Raw genomic sequence first — 14,539 nt, forward strand, 5'->3', positions numbered from 1 at the left:
CTCTTCTCTTTACAGAGGTCAGCAGTCAATGACAGATTTGAAGCTTCTTCTCCCCAGATGCCTAAGACAGGGGCTTGCATAAAAGATGCCTGTTCCAATGACGGGAAAATTTGGGTAAATGAAGAGGACTTTGCCCAAGTCAGGTGTGACGTATCTGTTCTATTGCAGAAGCACAGGGTTTATTAAAATTAATAAGAGAGAGTGGATGGTGGGCCCATATTTCGATATGGCACAAAAGTCATTAACCCGGTCCAAGCTGATCACATAGCTCTGCAGACAAGCTGTCTCTGCCCCTAACAAAAGCCAGGATGCCTGCTCCTAGCTTCTTTTGTTAAAATGTGGATTACCTGAGATTTTTTTTTTTTTTTTCGAGACAGGGTTTCTCTGTGGTTTTGGAGCCTGTCCTGGAACTAGAGACCAGGCTGGTCTCGAACTCACAGGTCTCGAACTCAAAGAGATCCGCCTGCCTCTGCCTCCCGAGTGCTGGGATTAATGGCGTGCGCCACCATCGCCCGGCCCTGAGAAGAGATATTTGACTGAAGCTAATGACTTAGGAGTTTAGATGTTTGGTGCTTCCTTCCTTTTGTAATTTGGAGGATGTCTTATAGAGATGCTAATTCAGGGCCTACCTGACTGCTAGATGGGGACGTGACTTGAGCCGAGGCACCTGGTTGCCTAGGTGATGGTGTAATGTGTGTCGTCGTCCCGCCCCCCCCCCCCCAATTTGGTGTGGGTATATAAAATGTTTGGACAATAAACGGGGATCCTGGCCTTTTCCATGATGACGGTGTAAGCTGTGTCAGTTTTATTCCTGGCGACTCCGTTCCAGCCGGGTTAGGGAATTTATGTTGGACCCTCACGGCTCCGACAGTTCACCTATCTTGCAACGGAGGCATCTCTTCACTAGCATTAGAGCCTGCCTCTTCAGGACTCTGATGTAAACTGCAGACCAGCTGAGACATCAGCCTCATGGACCAAACTGCTGGGTCCTTGGACTTTGCCCCAGGACGCAGCCATTGCTGGCCCGGCTGGAGCACAGCCTGCAAACCACTGTTCTAGGGACACTGACTACAGAAGGCTCCTACCCTGACTCCTGGATGATAGACTATAAGGGGTAATGTGAAACAGACCCTTTCCTCTCCAAGCAGATTTTGGCTGTGGTGTTTTATAAACACTAAGACAGCAGCAGTATTTTAGGTTTCATAGCAAACAGTTAATGCCACTCAGATCGCCGAGTACTCAGGAAAAACAGCCACAATGTAAGGCATGCTCAAGTTAAAATAACCTACATTCTGTTTTTGATTATGTGTATCTTTCTGTATGTGTGTGCAGCAAATTACAGGTGCTCAGAGAGGCCAGGAGTGGGTGCGGGATGCCTGGTTGTGAGCTGCCTGATGTGGGTGCTGAGAGTACACAGCTGCTGAGCCAGCTGTCAGCCCCAGCATGTTCCAATTGTTTACAGATTAGGCTTTGAATTTCATGATTCTTCTCATTAAATAGTCTTCCTATGGGTTTTTGTTAACTACTTAAAAATGCAAATACCACCAAGTATGCACACACCTTCAGTCCTAGCCCTGTGAAATCAGAGGCAGGTGAATCTCTTGAGTTTGAGGTCAGCCTGCTCTACAAGAGTTCTGTGTCAGCCAAGGTTACAGAGTGAGCTCTTTTCTCAAACAAACAAGTCAAAACAACAACAAAAAACCGCCCCAGCTTTTATCATGATTATTGCTTTTCTCTCCCCTTCCATTTTGTTTTTTCAAGACAGGGTCTGAAAAACCTGTGTAGCCCTGGCTGTCCTGGAACTTGGTTGATAGACCATGTTAGCCTTGAACGCTCAATCTTCCAGAGTGATGGGATTTAGGTGTGTGCAGCCATATCCAGTCAGTTATGTACATATACGATAAATATTGTATATTAAAAGCAAAAGTCAGAATCAACTATATCCTACTTTTTCCTAAGATTTATTTTTATGTGTATTTGTGTGTCTGTGCACCAGGGAGCACATGTGTGCAGGTGCTCTCGAAGGCCAGACAAGGACATCAGATTGCCTGGAATGGAGCCACGTTTGTGTGTCTAGACACACACTCCTAACTGCTGTGCCCTTTCTCCAGCCCAAACTACAACCTTTTTTTAAAAAAAAAAAAAAAGTTTCTTACTCAACATCCTTCTTAAATGACTGAATAGTCACAGGCATTACAGGAATGTGACCAGTGACTGTGGGGCCAGTTCCCAGTCTTCTAAGTCTTTATGCCCCACTGGTGTTTGGGGCGAAGCTCTCCGGTGAGAAGCAGGTCCAGAAAGGTGCTGTCATTGTGCACATGTGACCTATAGTGAGGGAGTAAAGGACCCACCTCTCCAGTGTTCTTTGGAGGTTACTGCATCCTGGGCAACAAATGCAAACTGTGCCACTGACCACAAAATCATATCCACGAGTCAGTGACAATTTCAGGACTCCTAACTGCGCTGGCAGGAGACAGGGCTACTTATAGTTAACAGCTTCCTTGAGACACAACAGCAAGCTTTCCTGAACACAGAGCACTAAGCAGAGGGGGGGAAGTAACCCTAAAAAGTAAGTTCTCTCCAGACAACGTCTGTCTGTCTGAGAGTTAGCGACTGTCAGGTCTCCTGGCAGAGGATCAAGGTGGCCAAAACCAGACAACAGGCCAGTTGTAAACAAAGCACCAGGCTACTCCCCCACAGCCGGGGTCCCCAGAGAGACCTGCCAACTTCCCCTCCCAGGCGCGTGGAAAACCAGTTGCTGCTCCCTCTGCGCAGGAGGAAGGACCTGGGGTGGGGTGGGGGTCAGTTTCCCGTTACTTGCCCATCACATCATAAGCACCAAGAAGAGGTAAACACGGAGACTTCTTCCCTACAAATACTGAAATGTCACCAGGGATGGAGTAATAGAAAAGAAGAAGTTGGAGGGTACAACGAAGACACAGCGAACCTGCTGGAACACAAAGCACAGGCAAGGTTTCTCTTCTTCTGAAAACCCTGCTTTAACACACACACACCCATGCACCCCAGTTACTCAGGTTACAGAGGCAAGAGGCCCAAGGCTATCTAGCATACAAGAAGTTCAAACACAGCCTGAGGTACCTAAGACCGTGTCTTCCTTCTTTTTAAGATAAGGTCTTACTATATACCCCTAGCTGTCCTGGAACTCACTATGTAGACCAGGCTGGCCTTGCTTCTGCTCTGAGTGCTGGGATTATAGGTACGTGCCCCTACTCCTGACTCTGAGACCTTGTCTTAAACAACAACAATAAAACAACAAAAACCCTAGAACAAAAGTCAGGTCTGAGGGTGTGGCTCAGTAGGTAAAGTGCTTGCTGAACATGCACAAAGCCCACACGAACCAGGCATGGTGGAGCACGTCTGTGATCCCAGGCACTTGGAAGATGGAGGAAGAAAGATTTGAGGTCAGCAAATTTAAGATCACCCTAGACTACATGATGCCTTGTCTCAAAATTCCAGGAAGCCCCTCCCTCAACCCCTATTCTGGCCATGTTGTCGCTGCAAGAGGCCCAGTGGTCAGCTTGGGTGTTTCTCTCCTCCAAAGCACATGGGATTAGCATCCTTTCCCTAATCCAGGGAAGAAACAGGAGAAGATGAGCTTGGCTTCGGGTCACACTGGCCACCAAGGCTGGAGGCAGGATCTACCAGGCAGGTCTGTGAGAGTCTGGACCACAGCACCAGCTGCTGAGGCCCCCCTGATCACCCTTCCTTGGAGCACAGGGTCCACCCAACTCCTCGTACTTACTTCCAGAGAGCACTGTCATGCAGCTGCTGCAGCATGCCTGTGTCCAGAAGGAGTGAGATGTGAAAGAAAGACAGCACACAATTGTAATCAATGTCTTTTATCTTTGAAAATGGAAGCAAGTGGTTTGACAGAACATTATGGCCACTCTATAAGAGCGGATCTGGGAGCAGTTCACTGTCCTCTGGTGTCCCAGCTTTAGGAAGACAGCGACAAGACAGGGAAAGATCCAGCATGTAGCAGGTGCCTACTCTGAGCCTGGCACACACTGTGGCCGCTGGCTTCTCCTCGCTCCTTCTTCTCTCTGAACCACATTCCCTCTGGTGCTCCATCACCAGCCCCAACAACCGCTACTTAATTAATTCGACCAGACTCCAGTACATTTCTGAATCCTGGAACAAAGATGCTCGCCCAGCAGCGCACACTGCTGTCCGTGCTGTGTGCCTGTGAGTCGCTCTAGCCATTTCTTCACATCTCAGTATCCACGTCAACATTAAAAAACAAGACAGACACACAAACCCACAAAGGTGCAGACACCCTGGAGCAGAGCTGGCAAGCCCATATGGTGGCTGCGAACCTTTCTTACAACACTACCCAGCCAGCCCACACACTCTAACTCTGCCTTTGTCCTGATACCCTGTGGATTTGCTTGCAGCCAGTACTGTGCCCACACCAGCATGGACACATGCCAAGGCCTGCCTTCTATGATCCCCTGACACTATCTGATCAACTGCTTTCACAAACATACAATACCAGGAGTTAAGTTCCAGCTGCCCCAGGAGGCAAATAAGGCTCAGCCTGTCCTCTGTAGGTCCAGGGAACGCAGTGCTCCACAGTCGTGGTCAGTGCTGGGGAACAGTAGCCTGATTTGTGTGGCACTGAGGACAGTGCCTGCCCATGGTGATCTACAGCCTATCTCTACAACCCCCTTTCTACTTTCTTCTGGACTTTTCCCTCAGTCACAATGTTTAAGAGCCCTCAGGTCATATCCTGCACACTGATTAGGCCTGACAGGCAGTGGGCAGACTGAAGTGGTTGGGCTCCAGGGACAGGAGGCAGCAGAGTGAGGTGGTCACAGAAGATGTGGGAAACACGACCACCAGACAGAGGCTCCACTCACAGCTCCTGGGTTCAAGTCCCACACCATGCCCAAGGGCCAAGGCAAGCTGCTTCACTGGACAAGAACACCTCAACACACGTGCATCCTCTTGTCTTGGGCGCCCTTGTCCAATATGGACCGAAATGGAACCACAATGCTAGAGGGGACAGAAGCAGCAGAGCCTACGTAGAACAAAGCTGCAGAAACACATGCTAGTTTGGGTTAGATCATAATCATGTGAAACATCAAGAAGCTAAATTCCATCTGTACAACCACCCACTCCTAGGAGAGAGAGGACAAGAGCTGTTTGATCGAAGACTCAGCGGAGTGAAGGGTGGTGTGTGGGTCCACGTGACTCCTCAAGTTTCCCTGCTGGACAGCCATTAGATGACTGGGTTTGTGCTGCAAGTGACCAGCACTGTGTGGCTACGCTGATTGTTCCCGTGACATTTTATACAAAATAATCTTCTCATCTTCATTTTGTTTATAAACATACACAGTGCTGTCCCTTTCAAATAAAGAAGGGAAAAAACCAAAAGAACCAACCACACAAATACTGTAAAGTAGCAAAGTACAAAGAAAAAAAAGCTACTTTTGGTTTTGGCAACATTAAAAAAGGAGAAATACACAGAGCAAAGGTGGTGTTGGCCCCACTCAAAAGGTGTGTGGGCAGGACACTGGGTCGGGTGGGCTTTCTAAAATTCAGAATATCTGGCATTTAAATGTAGTAAAGTTCAATGTCACTGGGCCTGTCAAACACCAAAAAGCTTCCTGATAAAAAGCTCAGCTTTCATTTTTTTTTTTTTGCAAATTTGGGAGAGGAATCGAGTTCTTACTGGAATGTGGCCTATCGCTGGCTGACAGATTTGAAATGGAATGTCTCCAAATGGCAGTGCTTCCCTTTCTGCCCTCCCTCGGAGCACACCAATGAGCAGCTGCCAACTGTGGAGGTGGGCGGGCCTCAGACCGCCATCTTTGCCAGCTGCTGCTCTAACTTCGAAATGCGCTCGTCTTGATTGCAGATTGTGTCTTTTATGGATTTGATCTCTTTTAAAATCTCATCCAATTTGGCTTCGTTTTGCTAAGAAAACAAACAGAAAAAGGTGACCAACAACATTAATGAAGTCTAACAGGGCAGAACGGGGAAACTTAGCTCAACATTCCTACTCTGGGAACAGCTAGGACACCAAGTCTTTCCGAGACACGTGACACTCCTGAGACAGAGGAGTTCACAAGGAAAATGCAGTGCTCAGTGAGGCTCCCAATCCTCACCTGCATACCTAGCTGGGCAAAGCCCTACAGCCCACTCATGCCTCTGGTTGTCAGGAGCAGCCCCCATTTGTTCTGGGAGACTCCTTCAGCCACAGAGGACTTCCTGCCGCTAGGTCTTCTGAGGAAGCCCTATTTTCTCTCACTTGAGCTTATTCAGTGGAAACCTTAGGGCACCAAGTCCAGATGCCTACTTCTTGGTCAAGGCCCAAAGCACTAGCTTCTTCAGGCACTCTGGTCCACGTGGTTTCCTTCGCTCCTCCCCGTTCCTGGACAGATACCTATCCTTTCCTGTGATGGCAGTGCCCTCTGGTGGTAGGCTGGGCTGCCCCCAAACCTTATGGCTCTAGCCAAGGTCGTCCATATTGCTACCCCAGAGTCACTACAGCACTATGCAGTACCCATGGGTACCATGTCCTTCTCATGGAACACTCACTTGGCTCCTGCAACCCTGAACCCCATGATGCTTTACTGGAGAAAGGGATGAAGAAAACCCTGCAGGGATCCTGTCCACTCTCAGACAGCACAGTAGGCAATACAAAGGCAGTGCTAGCTAGCCAAGAAACCACAGTCACCTTGTCACTGGACACTGCTCTGCACCAGGGAACTTTCCAGAGGACACGCCAAGTCCAGCCCCAAGTACACACTCCTTACCACACTGGTTGTGTCTGTGGTCTTCTTGGGAGCACTGATGAGATCACACTTCTTATTTGCAGCTGGCTTGCTGTCCAGAATGTTCTTCTTGACCACCTTGAGATCCCTGTTCTTGCCTGGAATGTACCCATGCTTCAAGGAGATGAGGATCGGGTCTGCATTCTTCCCCTCAAACCACTCCTCTGCTTCCAGGGCAGCTTCTGGCCCTGCTGTGTCAGGGTATAGGTCATCTTGGAAGAGGTCAGACTACAAAAGGTATTTGGGCAACATTTGAGAAGCGAGAAAGGCTGGGGCTTTCCTGAGCTGTTCATCTTTCTGTAGTGCTGAAGACTAAGTCCTGTGCGCATGTATGCAGGGCAAGTGTTCTACCTCAAGCTGTATGTCCCACTCTTTACTTATTCTCCTATAATTTGGATAGCAGGATTACAAGCATGTGCCATCACACTGATCTGAGTTTTTTTTTAAATTATTTATTTATTTATTTTTTAAATATTTATTTATTTATTATGTATACAATATTCTGTCTGTGTGTATGTCTGCAGGCCAGAAGAGGGCACCAGCCCTCATTCCAGATGGTTGTGAGCCACCATGTGGTTGCTGGGAATTGAACTCAGGACCTTTGGAAGAGCAGGCAATGCTCTTAACCGCTGAGCCATCTCTCCAGCCCCTGAGTTTTTTTTTTTTTTTTAAATGTAAGTTACTTAAAAACTGGGTACGTGGAGCTGGAGAGATGGCAGACTGGCTAGTTTATGTCATTTTGAAAGAGGGAACCTCAACTGAGAAAATGCCATAGACTGCCTTGTGGACAAGCCTATAGTACATTTCCTTGATTGATGATTAATGGGGGGGAGCACAATTCACTGTGAATGGAGCCACCCCTGGGCAGGTGGTCCTGAGTGCTGTAATAAAGCAGACTGAGCAAGTCATGAGAACAAACCAGCAAGCAGTGCTCCTCCATGGCTACTGTATCAACTCCTGCTTCCATGCTAGAGTGTGACCCGAGAGTTGTAAAGAAACGCTTTATGGTCATGAAGGGTGGCTCAGGGCTTATAGCATTTGCTGTTATTGCAGAGGACCTAGGTCTGACTGCCAGCACCCATGTGGCACTCAACGTTCCAGGGGAGCTGACACTACCTTCTGAACTCCTTGAGAAGCAGGCAGGCACGCAGATGGCATACAGACACACACAGAGGCAAACACCTGGACACTCACCTTCCTGGGGACAGTCATGATGATAGGTTCACACTTTCTCTCATGAAGCTTGAAGAACCTTCAGAAGAGAAATAAAAACAAAGTGGCAGCTCAAGACTACTTTCCGCAGCGTCCATGAGATGTGAACACACGTCACTGACTACCTCATCCGCTGTTCCAGACCTCCGCATGGCTTTGTGCTCCCGTTACAGAGGGGAACAGACTGAGGTCATCCCTGCAGCTGGAGACGGCGAGTGTGAGAGGTCTGTGAAAGATGTAGTGCCACGCCACGGGGACTCACTGTGTTCCCAGACACGAGGCACTGAGCATGCGACACATAAACAGTACTTTTTTCTTTGGGTTTTCATGTGTGTGTCTTGTGTTTCTGCACACATGGCACATGTGTGGCGCTCAGGGGACAACTGCTGGTGCTGGTCTGCAGGTTCTTTTCCACTTTCTTATAATTTTTATAATTCATTATCATTTCTCTGTGTGTTAGTGTATAGGTGCACATGCCACAGCACACAAGTGCAGGCCAGAGGACAGCTATGGAGTCAGTTCCCTTCTTCCACTTTTACAGGCTTCTAAGGCTCACACTCTGGCTATCAGGTCCATGTGGCCAGTGTCTTTACCCACTAAGAAATTCTGCCGGCCCTGCCTTCCACCTTTCATTTGAGGCCTGGAACACTGACTCTAGAGCTTCTGGGGATCTGTTTCCTCCACCTTCCATCTCATTATCACTGGGATTACAGGTGTGCAACATAGTGCATTACCATAGGTCCTGGGGACCTACATTTAATTTACACTCAAAGGGTCAGAGTTTTACCAATTGCACCATCTACTTTTTTTTTTTTTTAAGGCAGGGTTTCTCTGTGTAGCTCTGACCACCCTGGAACTTGCTCTGTAGACCAGGCTGGCCTCAAATTCAGAGATCTACTTGATTCTGTGTCCTAAGTGCTGGGATTAAAAGTGTGAACCACCACCACCCACTGTACTGTAACTTTTAAAAAAGAAAAAGAAGCCAAACATGATGGTGTAGGTCTGGAACCGTAGCACTTGGGAGATGAAGGCACAAGGCTCTTACCCACTTGCCCATCAGGAAACACTACTATTCAGAATGAAGGAAGTGAGCATGTGAAACATGGGACCGAGTGGTATAACTGCTTTGCTCCATTGCAAGTCACAAGGTCACATGCTACAATCAGCTCCAAATACACCCAAGGTAGCCTTGGAGTTGGTCTGTTCTGTCATGAACACTGGACACTTTGGGTTCAATTCTTTACCTAGCAATCTCACATTTGTTGACATCAAGTCCCCGCTTAGACATGTAGCCCATCCCTCGTTGAGGTTCCTTGCTGCTGAATGTGTTGAGGTAGTGGACATACGGGGATTCATCCGTGATTTCAAAATAGCGGATACTACTGTCACCCTACAAAAAACAGAGACAAGAAACGTTTTGTTTAACAGGGTAAAACCCCTTACCACCCCAAAATTCAAGGGAATCTAACTTTAGTAGCTGACTACTGCTTTCTCCAAAAACATTTGCCTGAAATATAAAACAGTTGTTTCCCCACCAAGATAAGTCCTTCCTACTTAGAGTTTTCTAACACATCCTTTAGAAGGCTCCTCTGCCTCTATTCTGGGCCCAGAAAGCAGGTCAGGGTCAGGGCAAAAATGTTACTGGTCCACACAACTGCCCCAAGCACCAACTTCAAAGTCAAGCAAGCAGAGGAGGCGGCTGAGAGCACAACCACCTGTCTGTACATTCACTCCCTGGCCAGGGCAACAATGGAGTCTCTCTAAAAGAAACCTGGATAGCATCAAAGGCTCTCCTCGCAGTGTGTAAAACCCCACGGTCATCTTGTTTATAGTGGTCAGCTATTTTTTGGTAAGCTGCTTGAGGCAGGTGTTTGCTAGGCTAAGAATAAATGATAGTTATGTCAGTGTGCCCAATGACTGCAACCTGGTCTGAAAGAGGACATGCATGCATGTGTACACATGTACACACGTACACACACACTGTGGGACTCCCCTCTGTATACCATTGGTTAATGAATAAAGAAGCTGCTTTCGGCCAATGGCTTAAAAGAATATAGCCAGGCTGGAAAAGACATAGAGAGAGAGTAGGTGGAATCAGAGAGAAGCTATGTAGCTGCTGCCAGAGACATATGCACCAGAACCTTGCCAGTAAGCCACAGCTATGTGGCGAAACACAGATTAATAGAAATGGGTTAATTCGTCAGTATGCAAGCAAGATGTGACTGCCTCGCCAAAAAAGGTACCAAGTCACATGGCTAACACAAACAAGTATTATGGGCTAATATAAGTTATAAGAGTTAATAAGAAGCCTGAGCTACTAGGCTAATCACTTTATAATTAATGTAGACCTCTGTGTGATTTCTTTGCGACTTAACTACTGCTGGAACCAGACAGGAAAGAAAGACCTCAGTCAACAGAATGGCGTGCCAACTGTAGAACTTGAAGACAATTCTGAAGCCATTTCTGACAATTCTGAGCCCTCTCGGTCTCAGTAGTATTCCCCCCCCCCCCCCCCGGGAACCAAGGACCTAACAATTGCCCCCACATGTACTGAAATGTTGGGAACTTTCCATTGTCTCCCTGAGTCCTTGTGAATGTTCTCCAAATAGAACTCAGTTATTGAATAGGGGCAAGGTAACTCTTAGGTGTTGACTCAGTTACTGATGTTTTGACTTAGGCCCTAGGAAAGGGGCAAAGTGACCCTCAGATGTTCCCTCTTACCTCATCTGATCTGACAACCACTCTCCAGCCAACTATTGGTAATAGCCCTTTTGAATAAGTCAATCATAATAGTTAAAGAACAACCCCCAGACAATCCCTTCCTTCTATGGCTTTTCCTTTAAAAATAGCCTGTACCAGCCATTTGGGGTCTTTCTAGCCTCCCGACTGCTGGAAGACCCTGTCATGACAGAATTAATAAAAATCCTCATGCTTTTATATTAGCTGTGGTGTGAGAGATGGTCTCTTGGGGGCAACTCCTCCTTGGTGATTGGACTCTAGGGTCCAATACAACGTGGGGCTAACCAAATCCACTTAAAAACCTGAGAGAGTTTGGGAAGTTATTCTAGATAGAAAAGAATAGAATTAAGCACTGCTTCTTGATAGCAGCACTTTCTCAGGTAGCCTCTGCTTGCTAGAGGCAAGAGCTCTCATTTAAGAGAGGCTTCCTGACTGTAAAACCTTGCAGCTCTTTTAAGAGGTCCTGCCACAAAACACTTAAATGGTGTTGATGAAAAGCTGACTGCATATTGGCGGTGACAGGGACCTTGAAACCCAATAAACATGGCTCCGGCCAGTACCTCTGCCATGAGGCTAGACTCTCAGAAAAAAGCTAAGAAAAATGGGCTAGATCCAGCTGTCAAAGCCACGGCTTTAATCCTAGCCATACTGCTTAGCAAATTAAAGACTCATGTGGTCAGAAAAAGATATACAGTAAATATAGAAAGATGAAGAAAACCTCTAAATGGTTTACTGTATATTTAAAAATATATGTAGGCTTGGGAGAAAAAAAAAGGGTAAAGTCCTTAAAAGAAATAAAGAGAGTCATTGGGTGTTGTGGCACACACCTTTAATCCCAACACTTGTGAGGCAGAGGCAGGTGAATCTCTGTGAGTCCAAGGCCAACCTGGTCTACAGAGGGAATTCTAGGACAGCCAAAGATACACAGAGAAACTCTGTCTCAAAAAGCCAAAAATTAAAAATAAAAATAAAAGAAATAGAGGTTAAAATAAAGCCACATAAAGATGAAAAATACCGAGAGAGTCTAGATGCTGTATGTTATTGTGTTGTCTATAAATTGTCTGATAAGGGGCTGGAGAGCTCAGTGATTAAGAGCACTGCCTGCTCTCCCAGGGGCCCTGAGTTCAATTCCCAGCAACCTCATGGTGGCTCACAACCATCTGTAATGAGATCTGGTGCCTTCTTCTGGCCTGCAGGCATGCATGCAACCAGAATACTGAGAATACTGTATACATAATAAATAAATTAATTAAAAAATTGTCTGATGACTGAGGAAGGAACAAAAGCTGCTAAAAGATATTTGATTATAGATGCTGTTGGATTAATCCAGTATATATACTTTAAAAATGCTCTGACTTTAAAATTTAAGTACAAAGATATATTACTTTGGAGAAGAGGTTTTGCTTTGGTTTCCACAGGAAATGAGGCACTGTGGATTCATTCTGCATTAAGAAAAATCAGGTTTGACCAAGGAAGACCCCCTGAGAAATCTCTGATAGGAGGAATGGCCCAGATGTGTGAGTTCTGTATCCATGTAAAAATGGAAAATTCACTGAGAGTCTGGATTATGTATATTATTGTGTTTTCTTTGAATTTTTTGACTGTGAAGGAGCTAAGTACAGAGAGGTATTTCATTTTTCGGGCTGCTAAGCTAAACCAACATACATATTGTAAAGGTATCTTGACTTCAAGGATTTGCTGCTTTGGAAAAGAGGTTCTGCTTTTGTTTCCACAGAAGATGAAAACCTATGGATTCCTTCCAGGATAATGTAGTTTGATGGACCAAGAACCCCTCCCCCAAAGGTCTCTGTGAACCTCTGAAAAGAAAATACTTTGCCCAAGAAAAAGCAAGAAGTTTGTAGAGAACTATGCCCAAATTCCCTAAAAGATTGTTTATACATGTTTGTTTACATTTAAAGGGGAATATGATATAGAGATCAATACTTTGCATTGGTACAGATCTTGGTCTATTGATACAAATTTTAGATCAATTTTGTTATATGGATATTTCTGCTCTTGATTAAAGTACTGTGTGTGCAGTTCATTTAAAAGTGTAATGTATAATTAAGAAATACAGGTTAATATTTAATCATCTATAATAGTCAAGCTTATAGTCATGTTAGGTTTTCTAGATGTATTAGATAGGTATTCTTTGAATCTTTCAGAGACCTTCAGAATATGGCATTTAAAATGTTTTAAGAATTTAGGACTCATCATGACAATAAGACACATCTGCTCCTGGCAGCAGCAATTACTTCAAGAGGAAAATGGGCATCGAAGAGCTCCTTATGGAGTTTATTAGCTATTTGGGCAAGAAACTACTCTTGCCTGGACTGCTTGATGTTATGCTATATGAACTGGACATGCAGGACTCACAGAAAAATGACTGCTGAACTTGTCTAAAGGTCCTTCAGGGTTCCTACTTCATGAGAGAGTCTGCCAGACATTCTGCAGGACACAGGAGAAAGTGACTAGAAAACTGCCAATATAGGCGGAACTGTCTTTGAAATTTCCTATGTCATGGAAAAGTCTGCTACATACTATGGGCCTGTGGGCTGAAGATGAATGCCCCAAAGATACAGAAGAGCTCTGGTTAACTGTCCAGGCAGCAAGATGTCTCTGTCAATTCTAGAGTTTTGGAACTTGCTTACAATGCACTTCCTGTTTACTAAGGTAATATTATATCTTTCTGGAGTCTTTGATGGAGTTGAAGAATATAGTTATATTTATAGTTTTTCTTAGTTATGATAAAAGATAAAGTAGATATAAATATCGTGACTGTAATACTTGCTTGATACCTGTTTTGTAATATTTACTTTTACTATGTTAAAGTTAAAACCTTCCTTTTTATTTAGACAGAAAAGAGGAGGGATTTCTCTCTGTATACCATTGGTTAATGAATAAAGAATAAGAATAAAGAAGCTGCTTTGGGCCAATGGCTTAACAAAAGATAGCCAGGCTGGAAAAGATATATATAGGGAGAGTAGGCAGAGTCAGGGAAGAAGCCATGTAGCTGCCACCAGGGACAGATGCTCTGGAACTTTGCCAGTAAGCTACAGCCACGTGGTGATACACAGATTAATAGAAATGGGTTAATTCAAGATATAAGCGCTAGGTAGCAATATGCTTAAGCTATTGGCCAAACAGTATTGCAAATAATATAGTTTCTGTGTGATTATTTCATGTCAGCAGCCAGGAATGAACAAGTAGCTCCCAACTACACACACACACACACACACACACACACACACACACACACACACACACACACGTCAGTTTAGAAACATTTCACCCTGTCTCTTCTAGGGTTGATGTCATATCAGACATAGGGTTCCTGTTTACCTTTCCACACAAGTAAATGATACTGGTGTCTGGGTCGTAGAAAGGCAGCAGCACCCCATTGCTAGTGTCCATCTCATGAAGAGCGATCGGTTCCTGCATGTTTTTCTGAAAATGAGTCCATAAACAACATACAGACATGTATAGACACATATGTAATATACACATGCATAGGGACATATTTAATACACACATGTAGGCATGTGTTTAAAAGACAAATTCTCATAACCTTATTATACATTCTTTAATATAATCCATTTTTCCAGCAGAATTTAGATTCTGAACAACATGGGCATATCCTTATACATGCAAACACCAGGGACCAAACTCACTGACAACTGTGTTGACTGTATGTATGATTGTACATGGGCACCACTTACAATCAAGGCAAACATCAGCATGGCTCCACAACACAGACAAAAAAAGCCTTTCTGCTTTGCAGCTGTTTT

At 45.3% G+C, this 14,539-nt stretch overlaps 1 protein-coding gene across 2 annotated transcripts in view; it reads right to left on the minus strand.

The window, feature by feature from the left end:
* Positions 1 to 3,844: 3,844 nt before the first annotated feature.
* Positions 3,845 to 14,539, minus strand: part of Coro1c (coronin 1C) — a 79,356-nt gene continuing 68,661 nt past the window's right edge. For both annotated transcript variants that reach the window (XM_005344249.3, XM_026785241.1), the window contains exons 7-11: positions 14,094 to 14,198; positions 9,257 to 9,402; positions 7,995 to 8,052; positions 6,783 to 7,028; positions 3,845 to 5,940 (exon numbers count right to left, since the gene is read on the minus strand). In XM_005344249.3, the coding sequence (XP_005344306.1) occupies positions 5,821 to 5,940; positions 6,783 to 7,028; positions 7,995 to 8,052; positions 9,257 to 9,402; positions 14,094 to 14,198 (675 nt within the window). In that variant the 3' untranslated portion in view covers positions 3,845 to 5,820. The remainder of the gene's footprint in view (positions 5,941 to 6,782; positions 7,029 to 7,994; positions 8,053 to 9,256; positions 9,403 to 14,093; positions 14,199 to 14,539) is intronic.

The sequence above is a fragment of the Microtus ochrogaster genome, chromosome 2 (genome assembly GCF_000317375.1).
Source record: "Microtus ochrogaster isolate Prairie Vole_2 chromosome 2, MicOch1.0, whole genome shotgun sequence".
In the NCBI taxonomy this organism is placed as follows: domain Eukaryota; kingdom Metazoa; phylum Chordata; class Mammalia; order Rodentia; family Cricetidae; genus Microtus; species Microtus ochrogaster.